Raw genomic sequence first — 14,119 nt, forward strand, 5'->3', positions numbered from 1 at the left:
ACCTTTGTGTTTGTCGCTTTTCTTCATATCTGTCAATTGAACTATTATCTGACCCATAAATTATTTTCTTCCTTACCCCTTGATTAGTACGTCACCTCATTTGTTATTTATTGTCGAATCCATTTATAATGCAATCTTTTCTAGCCTCCTATAGACATATATTTTCCATATCACTATATAGACGAATGTACAGCTTAAGTAAATGATTTCGTCGAAAAGAAAATTTTCTTCGCTGAATTCTCTTTTTCTTATTCAATGACATTATGAGTTATTTTGTTTATCAAACTATTTGAAATGAACTAAAAAGATTTTATTCCATTAAAATGAGAACAAATTACAATGCAAGTAAAAACCACAATGTAACTAAGCAGATAACATTCACACAAAAAAAATCTTCACTATTCAAATAGCAAACTAAAAGTCACATATACATACATAAATAGTAGAGTGAAAACGACGTATTGTAAAAATGAAAAGAATAAAATCTTTAAAAAAAACTACGCTTCTCTAAGGAAACTGTTCTATAACAATAATTGACTGTAATATTGCTAAGAAAACACGTATACAAGTATATATTCATCATAAGCAACATTAAAGAAACTATCAACTATACACATCTACTCTATCCTTGTAGGTAGATAGGTAGAGTGATAAGTGATGAGATTAAAACAGACTGTTCTATTTTCGATTGTTAAAATATTGATATTATCATTGTTTCCGACTTTGTTTACCTTTTTTTCTGTTGACGAACTAATTTTGAAAAGAACTGATTAGTAAAATATCAAAAAAAGAATCGTTGTCTCAATATGTTATTGATTTGAATTCTGTTATGGACTATGCCTTTGATTGTTCAGTGCGAATAAATAAAACTACATGCGTGTGTGTGTTTTTCAAAAAATGTACAAAGTGTAAAATATGAAGAAATAAGAAAATAAAGTTGGAAAACAAATAAAAAAGCATAAGACAAAGACGATTATATTCATCAATGAATATTATCTATCGTGAGAATATCTATCTACGAAGCAATGATCTAGAAGGCATCATAATCAGTAGATCGTAGTAGAACATCTATACTGATCAATCAAAAGGAATTATATATCTACAATGTCTTATGAAGTGAACAAACTTTATTATTGTCATAATTATTAGGCATACAACCATTGAAATATTGTAGTATAGTTGTTAGAGAAGCATTTGTTTCACCTGGATGATCTAATGTAGGCGGTTGTATTGAACTAGATAGTGGCCAAGCGATTGTTTTCTCATTGATTAATACTTTGATACGAAATTTATCCAGATCATTATCAGAATCTTCTTGAACAACAACAAAAAAATAACAATCAAGATGAAATCGAACCAACTATTCATTTATTCAATGGTAAATATAAGTTAGTTATTACTAATAATTTGTGTAATTAGTAGTATGTACCAATTTATCAGTTTATATGCCTTTTACTAATTTGTAATAAGGAATTTTGATCTGAATAGTGACTTTATTTATTTGAAATAAAACATTTATGTATTAAGCCGAAGTGAATGAATTAGCAGGACATTACGACTGGACAGTGAATTAAATGTAGCCATTATAAGAAGTAGTGTATACAAAGCCTGTGTTGATCATACAAATCAACTGATTAATCATTCAATTAGGACCAATAGTATGTTTGTCTAGTCTTTAGGATCGATCAAACTCAGTAGATCACGTTGATAAACTAGTCTAAGAAACTTAATATCACATGAATTATGTTGAGATGTTTGGTAGTGAAACTGGTTGACAAGTCTTCGAATCTATCACAGAGAACTACTTCCTAAAAGATTGCAGGCACACCTTGGTTATGAGTGCAAACTAGTGAGAAACTTAGGTCAAGTAGATTATCTTGTCGACTACATTCACAACTATCTAGAAAAATAAATCAACTCTTGAGAATATATTTACGCATGTATATGTCGATTAGTCGTGATTACAATGATTCTTTGAAAATACAATTTCTTTTAGACTTTTTTATGCTTAACGTAGAATTCTTACTTACTCACAGGTAAACAAATTCAATGTATGCTGTGAATTTTGTATTATATTCGCTACTATTTAATCTTGAGGTTTTCATCATAGAGTTTTTGATTTTATTTTCAGGTGATTATATCATTCGTGTTTTGATTGTAACACTAGTCTGCTGAAGAAAAATGTTTTCGGATGTTATGTTGTATGAGAAATTCATTTACTAAACAACGAGTAACATATCATAAACACTTTTGATTAATTTGATCAATAAAAGGAAAGTTGTTGAGCGAATACCAAGTTGTCTTATGATTACACATACAGATTGAATGGTTAGGATTGATAATACAATGTATTCTAAGTTCATTATGTAGCTGGGTTCGAACCACACTTTTGTTCAATTAGATTACTATACTACTTAGACTGAAGTAGATTGGTTAGGGTGTAAAACCTGGGACGAATGTGTAGAGGAAACAAACAAGAGGGTGGATTTTGTTCCAACCGTAATATAAGTCAAAACATAAGAAATATAGTTCAGAAACAAACGAAATCCAAGAATAAGAAGTCAAAAATAAGAGTGAACTCGAACATCCGTATGATGATAGACAATGAATGAGAGTGTGGTTAATTCTTAAACCATATTAACCAACGTTCCCGACCAAATACGTCTATAGTAGTAGTTAGTAACTTCATAAATTGGCTACCCTTAAACTGTTTTTTCCCAACTCATTCTTCATACGACAGCCACCATTGTACGTTGGAATAAGCGTTGGATAGACATGCGTAAAATATGTCCTAACCATCTCAAACAATCAAAATATATCACTACATCAATCGACCTGGTACTTTAAGCCAAACCAATATTACTCACTTGGTGGTTACAGTAAATGAGAGTAATGGTTTAAAGACATATATAATCAATACTTCAGGTCTATTCACGCCTTTATTTTCGGACTCACTAAACTGAAATATTATGCAATACCACTGAAAACGAAGAAATAATTGCTCATACACAAGAAATATTAATTAAAAACACAAAATTGAGAAAAGTCAACAACAACTTCAACACACCTAAATCGGGACAGTAATACAATAGAAAAGCCACATTGCCAGCAAATGGTGCTATATAACTAGTACGAAACATTGTAGGCGATGGAACATCTGTATCATAGATCATTTTTAATCTTTCATCAAAGTTGTCTGCTGTTAACTTGTGTAAAGTTGAATGACCAACCGAGTTATTGAATATACCTAAAGCAGCGACTATAGGTAGAATAGTTTCTGCATGCCCAAACCAAAAACTTCCACGATGTAATGTTGGGTTATTTCTACACAAATTACAAAATGTAAAATAAGGGATAGGTAGATGGATCAGGTGGAAACGTTTTCATTATAGAAGATATAAAACTAAACAGAATATAAACACATTAAAAAAGGTATGGATCTACACTATATGTACCCTCCCCAATAAATTGATTCAAAATGGTAATCTTAACAATGTCAACCCAAGTCACTGATCCAGTACAATTCCGTGTTTATCGTTTACTAACATTGATCATACAACAATTATTACTACTACTGCTATTTCGGGATGTAACTAAGGTTTATTGAGAAACGACCTTGAGAGTTTCACTTGTTTTAACCAATCAGAAGACAGCATATATATATATATATATATATATATATATATATATATATATATATGATAACAGATAACGGATGGATCAAAATGGGATACATTGCTAATAAACATTTCTAAGTTGGTTAGAGATTTTTAAATGTTACAGTTTTGGGTTAGGATTGGACACTAATAATAAAATTCACATTCCAATTCTAAATAGTAAATCTAATCTTAAATCGCAAACTTTAAATCCTAATCTCGAAGCTTAAATTTTGACCTTAGTATCTAAAGATGTTTTATTTATCAAAACTAACCATCTTATAGTTGGTGCTGAACATCATGCTATGAAAAGTCCCATATCAGATTAATATATGTCACATGACATTCTTGGTTCCCATTAATTCGGTGGCCTACTTCACGTTTATCTTTTTTGGTCTTCATCTTGATAATCTTATTTCATAGTGTCGACGTGTTGTGGCAACTTAGACTGATGTACATTTGTGTCGGTTTCTACGTTCTTATGGCTGACAGTTTTATGTACTTTAAAATAAGTCATAATTTTGTACAAAGAATAATGATATAATGTCCTGATGCTTAAACTAAGACAGATGGAGTAGAAATCAGAATAGGTGAAAAAAAGGATTTGAACTTATCGTTTGAAACTCAAAAGTTAAAACCACTTAACAAACATTTTTTGGACAACAGTGTACTACTGTTCTTTCTTGAAAAAGATTAAACAACAGTCAAACCTTATAATCCTTTGATAATGTAATAATTATTCTACTCAATGTCAATAAACAATTCTTCATATAATAATCACTTAAGTGGTATTTGTGTAATTTGTTCAACCCACCAAAATCGGTATTTTTCGAATCATCTCGTGCATGAAATAACTATAATTATCACCATATTCAGACATGTACTGTTTAGTTTTAGAATTGCTTACAGTGTTATGACCAAACGTATTTTACTGTAAAGAAACAGAAATCTTGTGATCATATAGGGAGTTGGATTAGATGTGACATTATTGTGTCGCATATGCGTCTACGTTGTACTATCATAATCTAGTACAAAGAAATCTTTCATATATCTGAACAGTGTGATCTAATTTGTATGAACTTACATACAAACGCATCAACAATAAAAAGTGTTCGCCAACACATGAATGACATCTCTATATAATAAAACTTACTGACTATAGTTGTGTTTCTGAAAATTTATAGCTACATTATAAATTTGTTGTATTATTTCACCGAGTAAAGGACATGATTGTTCATAATTCAATTCATAACCATACGATTTACGCCAATAATGCTGAAATAGAAAAAAAGTATATGATTTAACTATCAAAAGGAAAAATGTCACAGGTAAAAGAAGATACTGAAAAAAAATTGAAAATCTCAACAGTTTTATGAGTAAATATAACCACTAACATTTACGTTATACATATACACTAGGCACTATCAAGTTTAATTTTATAGAACACTTAAGGAATATAATAAACAAACTGAAATTTTAATTATGAATCAATAACATGTGAATAGAGCCGTTTAAAACTAATCGCCATTAGGGAAATATTTCATCTTAGTTCAGGACTCCTCAGTAACGCACATCCTATTGATCTCATAAGGAACTGAGTCCATAGCTGCTGTTTATTATGCTGTAATATATTAGAATTTAACAACTTTTAATTGAAATCAACTAACACGATCAACGTAGATTTGTTTGTAATTGGACTCTTAGTCATCATAAACATAGAAGCTGACAATAGATGTGCATTAGCCCAAGTTCTCACATAAAATTTGCACGATGAATATCACAAGAATTGAGATAATGCGGGAAACCAAAGATTAAGAATACAGTTCTAAAAGACAGAATGAGAAGTTATATATAAAAGAATACTGGAACTCAAGATGTAAAGTAACATAGAGTTGGGTTTCATTATAACGATTCCAGTTATTAAAAGTTTCAGACGTCAGTTTGAATTCAAAACTAGAATAGTTAATTTCCCATACATTAAAAACCAACTTTTTATTGGTTATTTAAATCTTCCCATTGATGTTAAGGACTGCAATTGACCAGTTTTTTTATTGGCACATGTGCATCCTATGCAGATTGCCTCGATATTGAATTGAGTCACAAGTAGTATAAGAGATAGATCAGCTGCAGTCCTTAACATCGATGGAAAGATCCAAACAACCAATACACAAATGAATTGAACTTTACAATATTGCACAAGCTAGTGGCTATCTGAACTCACTAGCTAAGTGGATGACTCGATAGCATTTGAAGTGAACGGTACTGGGTGAACATCAACTGTCGGATGCAAGCACATCCAAATTACGGGTCCCAAATAGGACGAAACGCGTGTCATGGATTCTACTGCTAGCAACCATCCATTTCTGCTCTTTAAAAAAAATTTTGTTGATTCGCACTGATAAGTCTAGAAACGATGTTTAGTCTTTAATTTTAAGTTGACTACAATGTTATTCACAAATCACTTCTTTTGGATGTTATACTGAAAGTTTCAAACGGAACGAAATAAGGGGAAACACTGAAAACAAATGACAGATAGATATTTGATTTTAAAACGGGATTACCTTTAAATCTGCTAAATACTCCCATACTGGATAATCATAGGGTGTTAAGAGACTGCACCAAGGTGATAGATCGTCATAATCATCCATTGCAGCAACTTCATACGCACAAGCCAAAAATATTGTTTTCAAATCATCTGTGAACAGAATTTGGAATTTTAGAACAGAAAAAAGTAAAAACCATGATGACGCAACTTATTTGCAGAACACAGATTTATGTTTCAGCTTTCAGCCACATACATGTAAGAACTAGTGGCGTTTTCTGGTTGCTCAAAACGAAGAAAATGGAAAGGGATTACAATAGCCGCTGTAATAACTGAAGGTAGAGAGTTTTAGCCACTAAGCCTCTGGGTTCATACTCTTGCACTTAAATTTATAGGCTGTAGCCATCACAGGATTACTGTCGGCCACAAACCCAGATAAAGGAGGGTTGAGTATAGAGTTAGCAACCCCATTCCGTTAAAAACAACCCAACTTAAAGAAACGCTAAACAGAAAAAATCGTTCAAATTACATAACCTATACCCTGACAATTGAGGGGTCTTTTATTCAAAAGAATTATGACGCTTCATTGTGAAAGCCGAGATTCTTTGGAATTCACGAGGCCTATGCCCCTTCTAACAACCAGAGTAACAGTTTTTATAGGTATATGGGACGTCCAGATAGTGTGGGAGACCGGAAGGACTAGTCAAATAGCTATGGAAATAGGAAGATACAACTTGACCATCGTCAGAAATCTACTGGACCCAAGTTGAACAAAAAAGATTAAATTTATAAGAGTTGTTGTTGTACTTTGGTCACGAAGAAGAAAATGCTCCACACACACAAGGAGTTGCTCCGATGTTATCCATATGGATGAACGAATTTCAACCAAAAACTCATGAGGTACCATCTGATCAGCTCGTCCATAGAATATAATGGTAATAGATTAAGGTTTATTTCAAAATTATGGGTTTATGATTAGAATTTAGGAATAGTGTCGATTTCCCTGTAATATATTGTTGGGGATGTCAAATCCCCAGAAGTTACTTGGTAAATGGCCTAATTTTATAATTTTATATTGAAAATTTGAATTTCTTTGTTTTCGCGCCAAAAGCGCTCTTTTCATCTTCGAGTCGAATTTCCCACTTGTAAAATATCTTAAACGCTACTGGTCCGTTGTATCTTTGAGTGTGCTATTTTGTGATGCTGCCCAAGGACAATTTACTGCTGTATATATACTTTCGATGTTTCCCCTTACGATTGCTGTGCTTCTGGCTGCTACGGAATATATTTTCCCTGCTTCCAACTTGGACTTCTTACTCTACTTAGCTGGGTCTGGGACGCGTCAGAATAGCTAGCTTATCGGTCTCTGGTCACAAGTCTTTGTTCCGTTTGCTAACCAGTGAGTTCGAAACGCTTCAGATATAACATATATACAATCTACAGAGATGATTTTAAGCATTTGATGCGTTTAGCACTATCGTACTTATTCTATTTTTACCAAGAAAACTTTCTTTGATCATTTTAAACATTTTGAGCATTATTACAATCGTATATTTACTGATCATTATATCAGATATTTTAATTTTACGCCAAAAAAGAAAAAGAACTTAGAAGTTGAGTTCTTGGTTTTGATTAACTCATCCTTATACAGTAATTTCATTAAAATGAAATTCCCCAAATGCCCTGGTACAGCCGAGAGTGGGGACAGTCCGCTCTCCCTCTCCAAATGCTATCACATGACCACGCATATATAGCCTCTGCCAGGAAAGTCCTACTCACTGCTTTCTCGCACTACGGGTGCTGTTTACGAAATTGAGAGGACGAAAAAAGAATATCCTGTGCTTTAACCGGATTGGTGGACACGGAAAGTCCACCTAGGGAACTTGGAAAATCCTGATTCTAAACCAATGGTGCACATGGGCTGGTTCCAGTATCCTGAAGGAACAAATGGCGTATGAATCAATCATTGGTCACCGACTACCATGGGACTGCATCTCCCTACGTTGCTCCACTGCTCTGAATATGGCACCCTAAGGAAACCACCTGCTTCAGTTTGAGCACCTTGGCAGTATCACAGCTCTCACACAAATCAAATGAGATTTGTGTGACGCGTATGTATCTGGTGCCCCCCTTGTACCAATATTTGTGTTTAAATAAAATAAAAAAATTTCATTAAACAAATCAATATTAAAATGATTCAATCACAATTAATCAATAACCAATCATCTACTTACCCAATTTATAATTTTCACGTTTTAACGTAAATCTTTTAATAAAATTTTCATAAGAATTCATAATATAATTTGATTTAAAAAATTTATAATATTCTTGTATAGCTGATTTATTATTTTCAATTTTTTCAATATAATTTTTACAATCAGCAAAAAATCTTAATAAATAATTATTAATTGTTATATTCTTCTTGTAATGATCATTATTGATTTCTGATAATTCATCATTAAGTATACAACTATTTGGTATTTCATCATTACCACAATATAGTGTACGATTCCATATAGGTTTTATAGTTGGTCCATTGATAAACTAGTGAATAGTGAATATTCCAAATTCAAATATTAAACAAAACAAAAACCAATAAATATATATAAAAACAGTATTAAATAAAACATAATGATAAACGAATGAATGTTGCCTTAAATTAGATTGATGACTATCTGAACTCAGTAGCTAAGTAAATAACATGTTATTGTTTGAAGAAAAAAACCCGACCGTTGCTGCTATCTTGATGTGGTGGTCGGGCTTGCCTATCGTGATGAACCAATCGAGCTATACTGGTTGGAACAATCATTCCTCAAGGTCCTACCATGCCAGATAGGTCGGTTGAAGAGCGGTAAGACTGAAAGCAGCAACCCCAAGGTCCGAAGGCGTAGTTGTACTGCTGACTGTACAGAGGTGTGTTTTCAGTAAGGTGTTTCCTTCAGACAACCAGCATAACAGCGATGCTGCCTTCCCACAAGGAGGGGTGGGATTAGAAAAGGTTGACCCTGAAAATGTACACCTCGTCTTATCCCTTCTCCGGCGGTAAGGTCCCAAAAAGTACGGAGATAACACAAAAACTACCCATAAAAAAGTCGTGTGTGACAGACCTCAAGCAGTTGTCTCTTGGGCACTGCGGTCACGCTCTCAGATCATTAAAACCACTTCTAACTTAATTTCCTTTTCAGGTACCACTAGAAGAACCCTTCCACGGTGTGGGCAACCGGAAAGTGATAACTGCTCTCATACCTCTAACAGTACTCAAGACCACTGTTTGAAGAAAAAAGGAATTGGCTGCAAATTTTAAAGTGCAAATCAACTTTGGGATGAGGGCATATCCAGTTGACGAGTTTCAAATAGGACAAAACATGCGTCCCAGATTTCCTTGTCAACTACATTTCATCTATTCTAATATAAACTTAATTGGTTAGAGTTATTTGTTACATTTTTAACGTTCAACGAGTGTGTTATATCTAACACTTTCAGCGATTTTTTAGTGAGTGTTAAATACGGAAAATTAAAGATCCCACTCCGAGTGTTTGAAGTCGTATATAACTATTTGTTATGACTGTATCACTGTAGTAAAGCCTGGCATAACAAATGAAAAAAATTATATCATGAAAGTTATGGCCTGAAGCGATATGTCTAGTCAAAATTACGCCATAATCTGCAATGCTAACACACCTAAATGGACAGAGAAATAGACGGAAGTACTAAATAATGACATATGGAACATTGAAAACGTAGCAAATAACCTCAGCTATTAGATTATCATAATAATGGGGATTTATGCAGCTAACAACAGGAACACATCAACATTATGATGACATATGTTGTTATGATAAAACTCATAATTACTGGATGATAAAATGGACAAATGTCTCAACATACAAAGCATAAACAAAATTATTGGAGATAATCATTAAAGGTTAAGTGTTAATAAGCGATGAACAGTGTGAATAATAGCCGTTTAAATACGGAAATATTAGGTGAAAATTAGTGAAATGATATAATAACTCATTTCTGACCATTAAAAGAATAAAGATTTTAAGAACATTTTCTGGTTACAAATACTATGATTCTTAATTCTATTAACTTTAAAATTACATGTAAAAGTTCATTTTGAAAATACGATGGAATATGGTAAATGATCCTGATTGTTGTAACTCCATTCATCACATGTTCACATTAGATCAAATGTAAGCAAACGCAGAAGTATTACTGAGATTACGAACCGACTAATGTTAGGCCCTCATTGAAGTTCAGCGTTCGTTCAAGACCGAAGGTCTTGGGTTCGAGTCCCGCGTGCAGGATTGCGGATACACGCTGATAAGGAGTTCCATACGAGGACAAAAACGGGAGTCTGCTGCTTTAAGGTTTTCAATTGTAGTCTAACATTGATTAGTTCATGATTTCAATAAAGAACTAACAACCGCGACAAGCCTATGTTGATAAAGAGGTATTATACTGATTACTGGAGTTAATGAAAAGAAAATACAGTGATTACTCACACCGTTATAAAATGCTCGCCCGCTTGCAATACAACGATCAATAGAACTCGAGTAGAAATTAACATTTTCAATTGTAAAATCGAAATACTGTCGCATGAGATTAAAAAAACGTCTGCCTAAACCATCATGTTCTTGAAATCCTCTAGGTAAAAGTTCTTTTACAGCAGCATTTTTAAAAGGTATTGGATGTGTTAAAAGTTTGTAAGGAATTGGTGATCCACTGTTATAACTAAAAGAATTACGCATTTACAAGAACATTAAAAGCTTTATTTTTATCAATAACAAAAAAGACAAGAAATTAATCTGATGTAATCATCTATTAAACTTATTTCACTGATAGAAAAAAAATAAATTTACAGCTTGAATATTAAAAGGGAACAGTTAAAGATCATATATGATATGGGCTCAGAACTAATTACACTGGTTCTAGTGGATGAAATTATTAACTTGTTTATACATGTTAACAGTTTCAGGTGCAAAACCTATAGATCAAAATTTTGAATTTATATATACTAAATTAGAGTTGAGTAAGTTTATCTCAATGACTAAGAGATTTGATGAATAAGCAATTATTTCTTGTATTTACATTCATTGAACACTAAGTAGTAACTAATGTCGTGTTTGTCTAATTCCTAATGATGATTGAATTCTATCGATCAGGTAGCTTTATGGCCACTAGTGCCTTGACCTTGAATCCACTTGGATATTTATTTATTTAAACACATAAATATTGGTACAAGGAAGCACCAGATATATATGCGCCGCATAAACCTCATTTGATTTGTGTGAGGGCTGTGATGCTGCTCAAGTGCCCAAACTGAAGCAGGTGGTTTACTTAGGGGGGCAAACACAGAGCCTTTGACTTAAAGATCTGATCCACAAGGCAATGGAGCATCGTAAAGAGATGCAGTCCCATGGTAGCCGGTGACCAATTATTGATTCATAAGCCATTTGTTCCTTCAGGATACTGGAACCAGCCCATGTGCACCGTTGGTTTGGAATCAGGGTTTTCCAACTCCCCTAGGTGGACTTTCCGGTTAAAGTCCTGGACATTCGCTTTTCATCCTCTCAATTTCGTAAACAACACCCTGATTGAGAGAGGGAAGTGATTAGGACTTACCTGACAAAGGCTTTATATGCGAGGCCATGTGATAGCATTTTGAGAGGGAGAGCGGACTCTCCCCAGTCTCGGCTGTACCAGGGCATTTGGCGGCCCACTTTTTGATGCTAGATAGTTAGAAGCAATCGATAGGGAACTTTGAGCCTGAAGTTTTATACTAGTTGGCACTTATCAGCAAGGTATACTCACAATCGCGGGGAAAATAATGCTACTTGTAGGGTGTGAATCTATGTCTAGGATATTATGTCGACTGCCTTCAACTACCTAACGTCAACACAATGCATAGGGTGTCGAGTCAATCAGACTATTCACATTGCTACAACTTCATTGATACGATTTGATAGGCGATAGACAAAAATGATATTGGCTACTATTCAGTGATCAATGAATGTCCATGCCTTAAAATGCAATCATGAATTGATTAAAAATTTCAAAGTACGCAACTTTATATCAGCTTATGGATTTTGATTTTAGATAAAACTGTTAGTTTTCGCACTATAATATGGAGTCTTCATAAGTATAAACAATCAAATATAGCATTAGAGAAGCGGTTTAACCTTTAAGCACATGTGATGAAAATATTTAGTTTCTGCTTGCTTACAGGGATGGTGTAGCCTAGCTTTGAGGCTAGGTGACTCTCTTGAAAATTGAATTCTAACCAGCTGTTACTTATGGACTGTTTGACCGAGTGGTTAAATCAAAGGTCAGTTGGGGTGAAATCTAGTGTGAATGAAACGATCAAATGTACAAGTTTTTAGGGTTATAGAGATCAGTATACTCGAAAAAAGAATAGATCATGAAAAAATCTTGAGATTGTATATCTAATCCTTATCGAATGAACAAATAACAGCAATCGCCTCCTGAAGCCTCTTTCAAGCATTAACTAGATACTAATTAGCACTGATTTCAGGCAACAAAGAAGACATTGACTTAGTGGTTGCCAACACCAATTCATTAGTAGATATATATGTTATATCACCTAGACATCACCCGAGAAAGTCGATTAAAAGATTAAGTTTTCTAAAGCACCAGCTTAAGCTATGGTTATATGTTTGTTTGAAGATGCCCAAGTATGTAACTGGGTACATACAACAGAAATGTACCTGATAAGTTCCTTGAGGTTGGATTTGATGTGACTTGGAGTCACAGTCAGTCAACAAAGAATGACAGTCAATAACTGAGTGATGGCTAGTGGACCTCCCAAACAGACTAAAACACAATACAAATGTAATGATGCCACTGGTAGTTGGTTAAAGTTATGTAAGCTTCTAGTTAGCCTCGAAATGGCTGAAATTAATAGATGGAGACTGAACAGTAATGGTTTTAAATCAGTAGATAAGAATTTATCATCTTCCACCCAATGGTTAATTTTAGACACCTTACATCTAATTCTGATGTCTGCTGATGTCCCTCTATGTTAAATGTTTCCCGTGTTTTCACCTTCTTGTGTCATTAAGAAGTATGATGGATCGACAGTAACATTTCGCCTGGGATCCGTTATTTTATCAGTTCGTACCTGCTAAGCAAATTTGTCTACGTACTAAGTGTTACTATTTCATTTCAAAAACTATGTGACTTGGCTGCCAGTCAGTTAAATAGCAGTATTTCATGTTACTAGTTGTTGATATCTTGCTATGCATTACATCACTAAAAGCGGGAAGTAATCACCTTACAATAAAACAAATAAATACAATAAACTAACAATATTTGAAATTAATATCCAGGTCTAGTTTATAGGTCAATAGCAATGGTGTTACGGATAGTCCATCTCAGGATTTTTTTGATGATCAAGTTGGGATTATGGAGACATAATAAAATTCAAACATGAGTGAATACTTCAATCTTGTGATAGATATTAGTGTTCAAACATTACCTTTCTTTAAGACGCTCATGTAAATCTGTAAAAGATTTAATGGATTTGGAATCTGGTGCTCTAGTTCCATGTCTGAGTAATACATTAACATGCACCAAGGTGCATCTTTTAAACTGAACAGACACTTTATCTTCATATGATTTCAAACCACAAAAGCGATACGCTGTTTTTGATGACAAGCCCGAAAAAAACGTTTCTGGTTCATAGTTGAAAATAAAAAGTAAAAAAGTAGCAATTGCACAGAAGGCTGAAAACAGAGCCCCCATTTGCCAGAGGTCGACTTTTGAAGTAGCTGTAAAATAAAGAGGAAAACACATTACTAAGAATACTACTAATGTATCATTTGTTTTAACGATATAAGTACATATGTTGACCTCGTTTCACTGGTCAATAGTGTTTAAAAAAATGTAGACTTAACGT

At 33.5% G+C, this 14,119-nt stretch overlaps 1 protein-coding gene across 1 annotated transcript; it reads right to left on the reverse strand.

The window, feature by feature from the left end:
• Positions 1-739: 739 nt before the first annotated feature.
• Smp_179560 (multiple inositol polyphosphate phosphatase-related) lies at positions 740-13,993 on the reverse strand. Its single transcript, XM_018790532.1, has 7 exons — positions 13,700-13,993; positions 10,707-10,935; positions 8,433-8,742; positions 6,218-6,351; positions 4,810-4,931; positions 3,068-3,324; positions 740-1,314 (listed from the first exon to the last, which is right to left on the reverse strand). The coding sequence occupies exons 1-7, from the start codon at positions 13,963-13,965 to the stop codon at positions 1,100-1,102; spliced, it is 1,533 nt and encodes a 510-aa protein (XP_018647410.1). The 5' UTR covers positions 13,966-13,993; the 3' UTR covers positions 740-1,099.
• Between the last annotated feature and the right edge of the window lie 126 nt (positions 13,994-14,119).

The sequence above is a fragment of the Schistosoma mansoni genome (genome assembly GCF_000237925.1).
Source record: "Schistosoma mansoni, WGS project CABG00000000 data, supercontig 0284, strain Puerto Rico, whole genome shotgun sequence".
In the NCBI taxonomy this organism is placed as follows: Eukaryota; Metazoa; Platyhelminthes; class Trematoda; order Strigeidida; family Schistosomatidae; genus Schistosoma; species Schistosoma mansoni.

Coding starts and splice junctions, on each gene's coding strand:
- Smp_179560 (XM_018790532.1), bottom strand. CDS start 13,965: ATGGGGGCTCTGTTTTCAGCCTTCTGTGCAATTGCTACTTTTTTACTT. Junction 4,932..6,217: donor AGTATTTAGCAGATTTAAAG/GTAATCCCGTTT, acceptor TTTCTATTTCAG/CATTATTGGCGTAAATCGTA. Junction 3,325..4,809: donor CAGAAACACAACTATAGTCA/GTAAGTTTTATT, acceptor TAATTTGTGTAG/AAATAACCCAACATTACATC.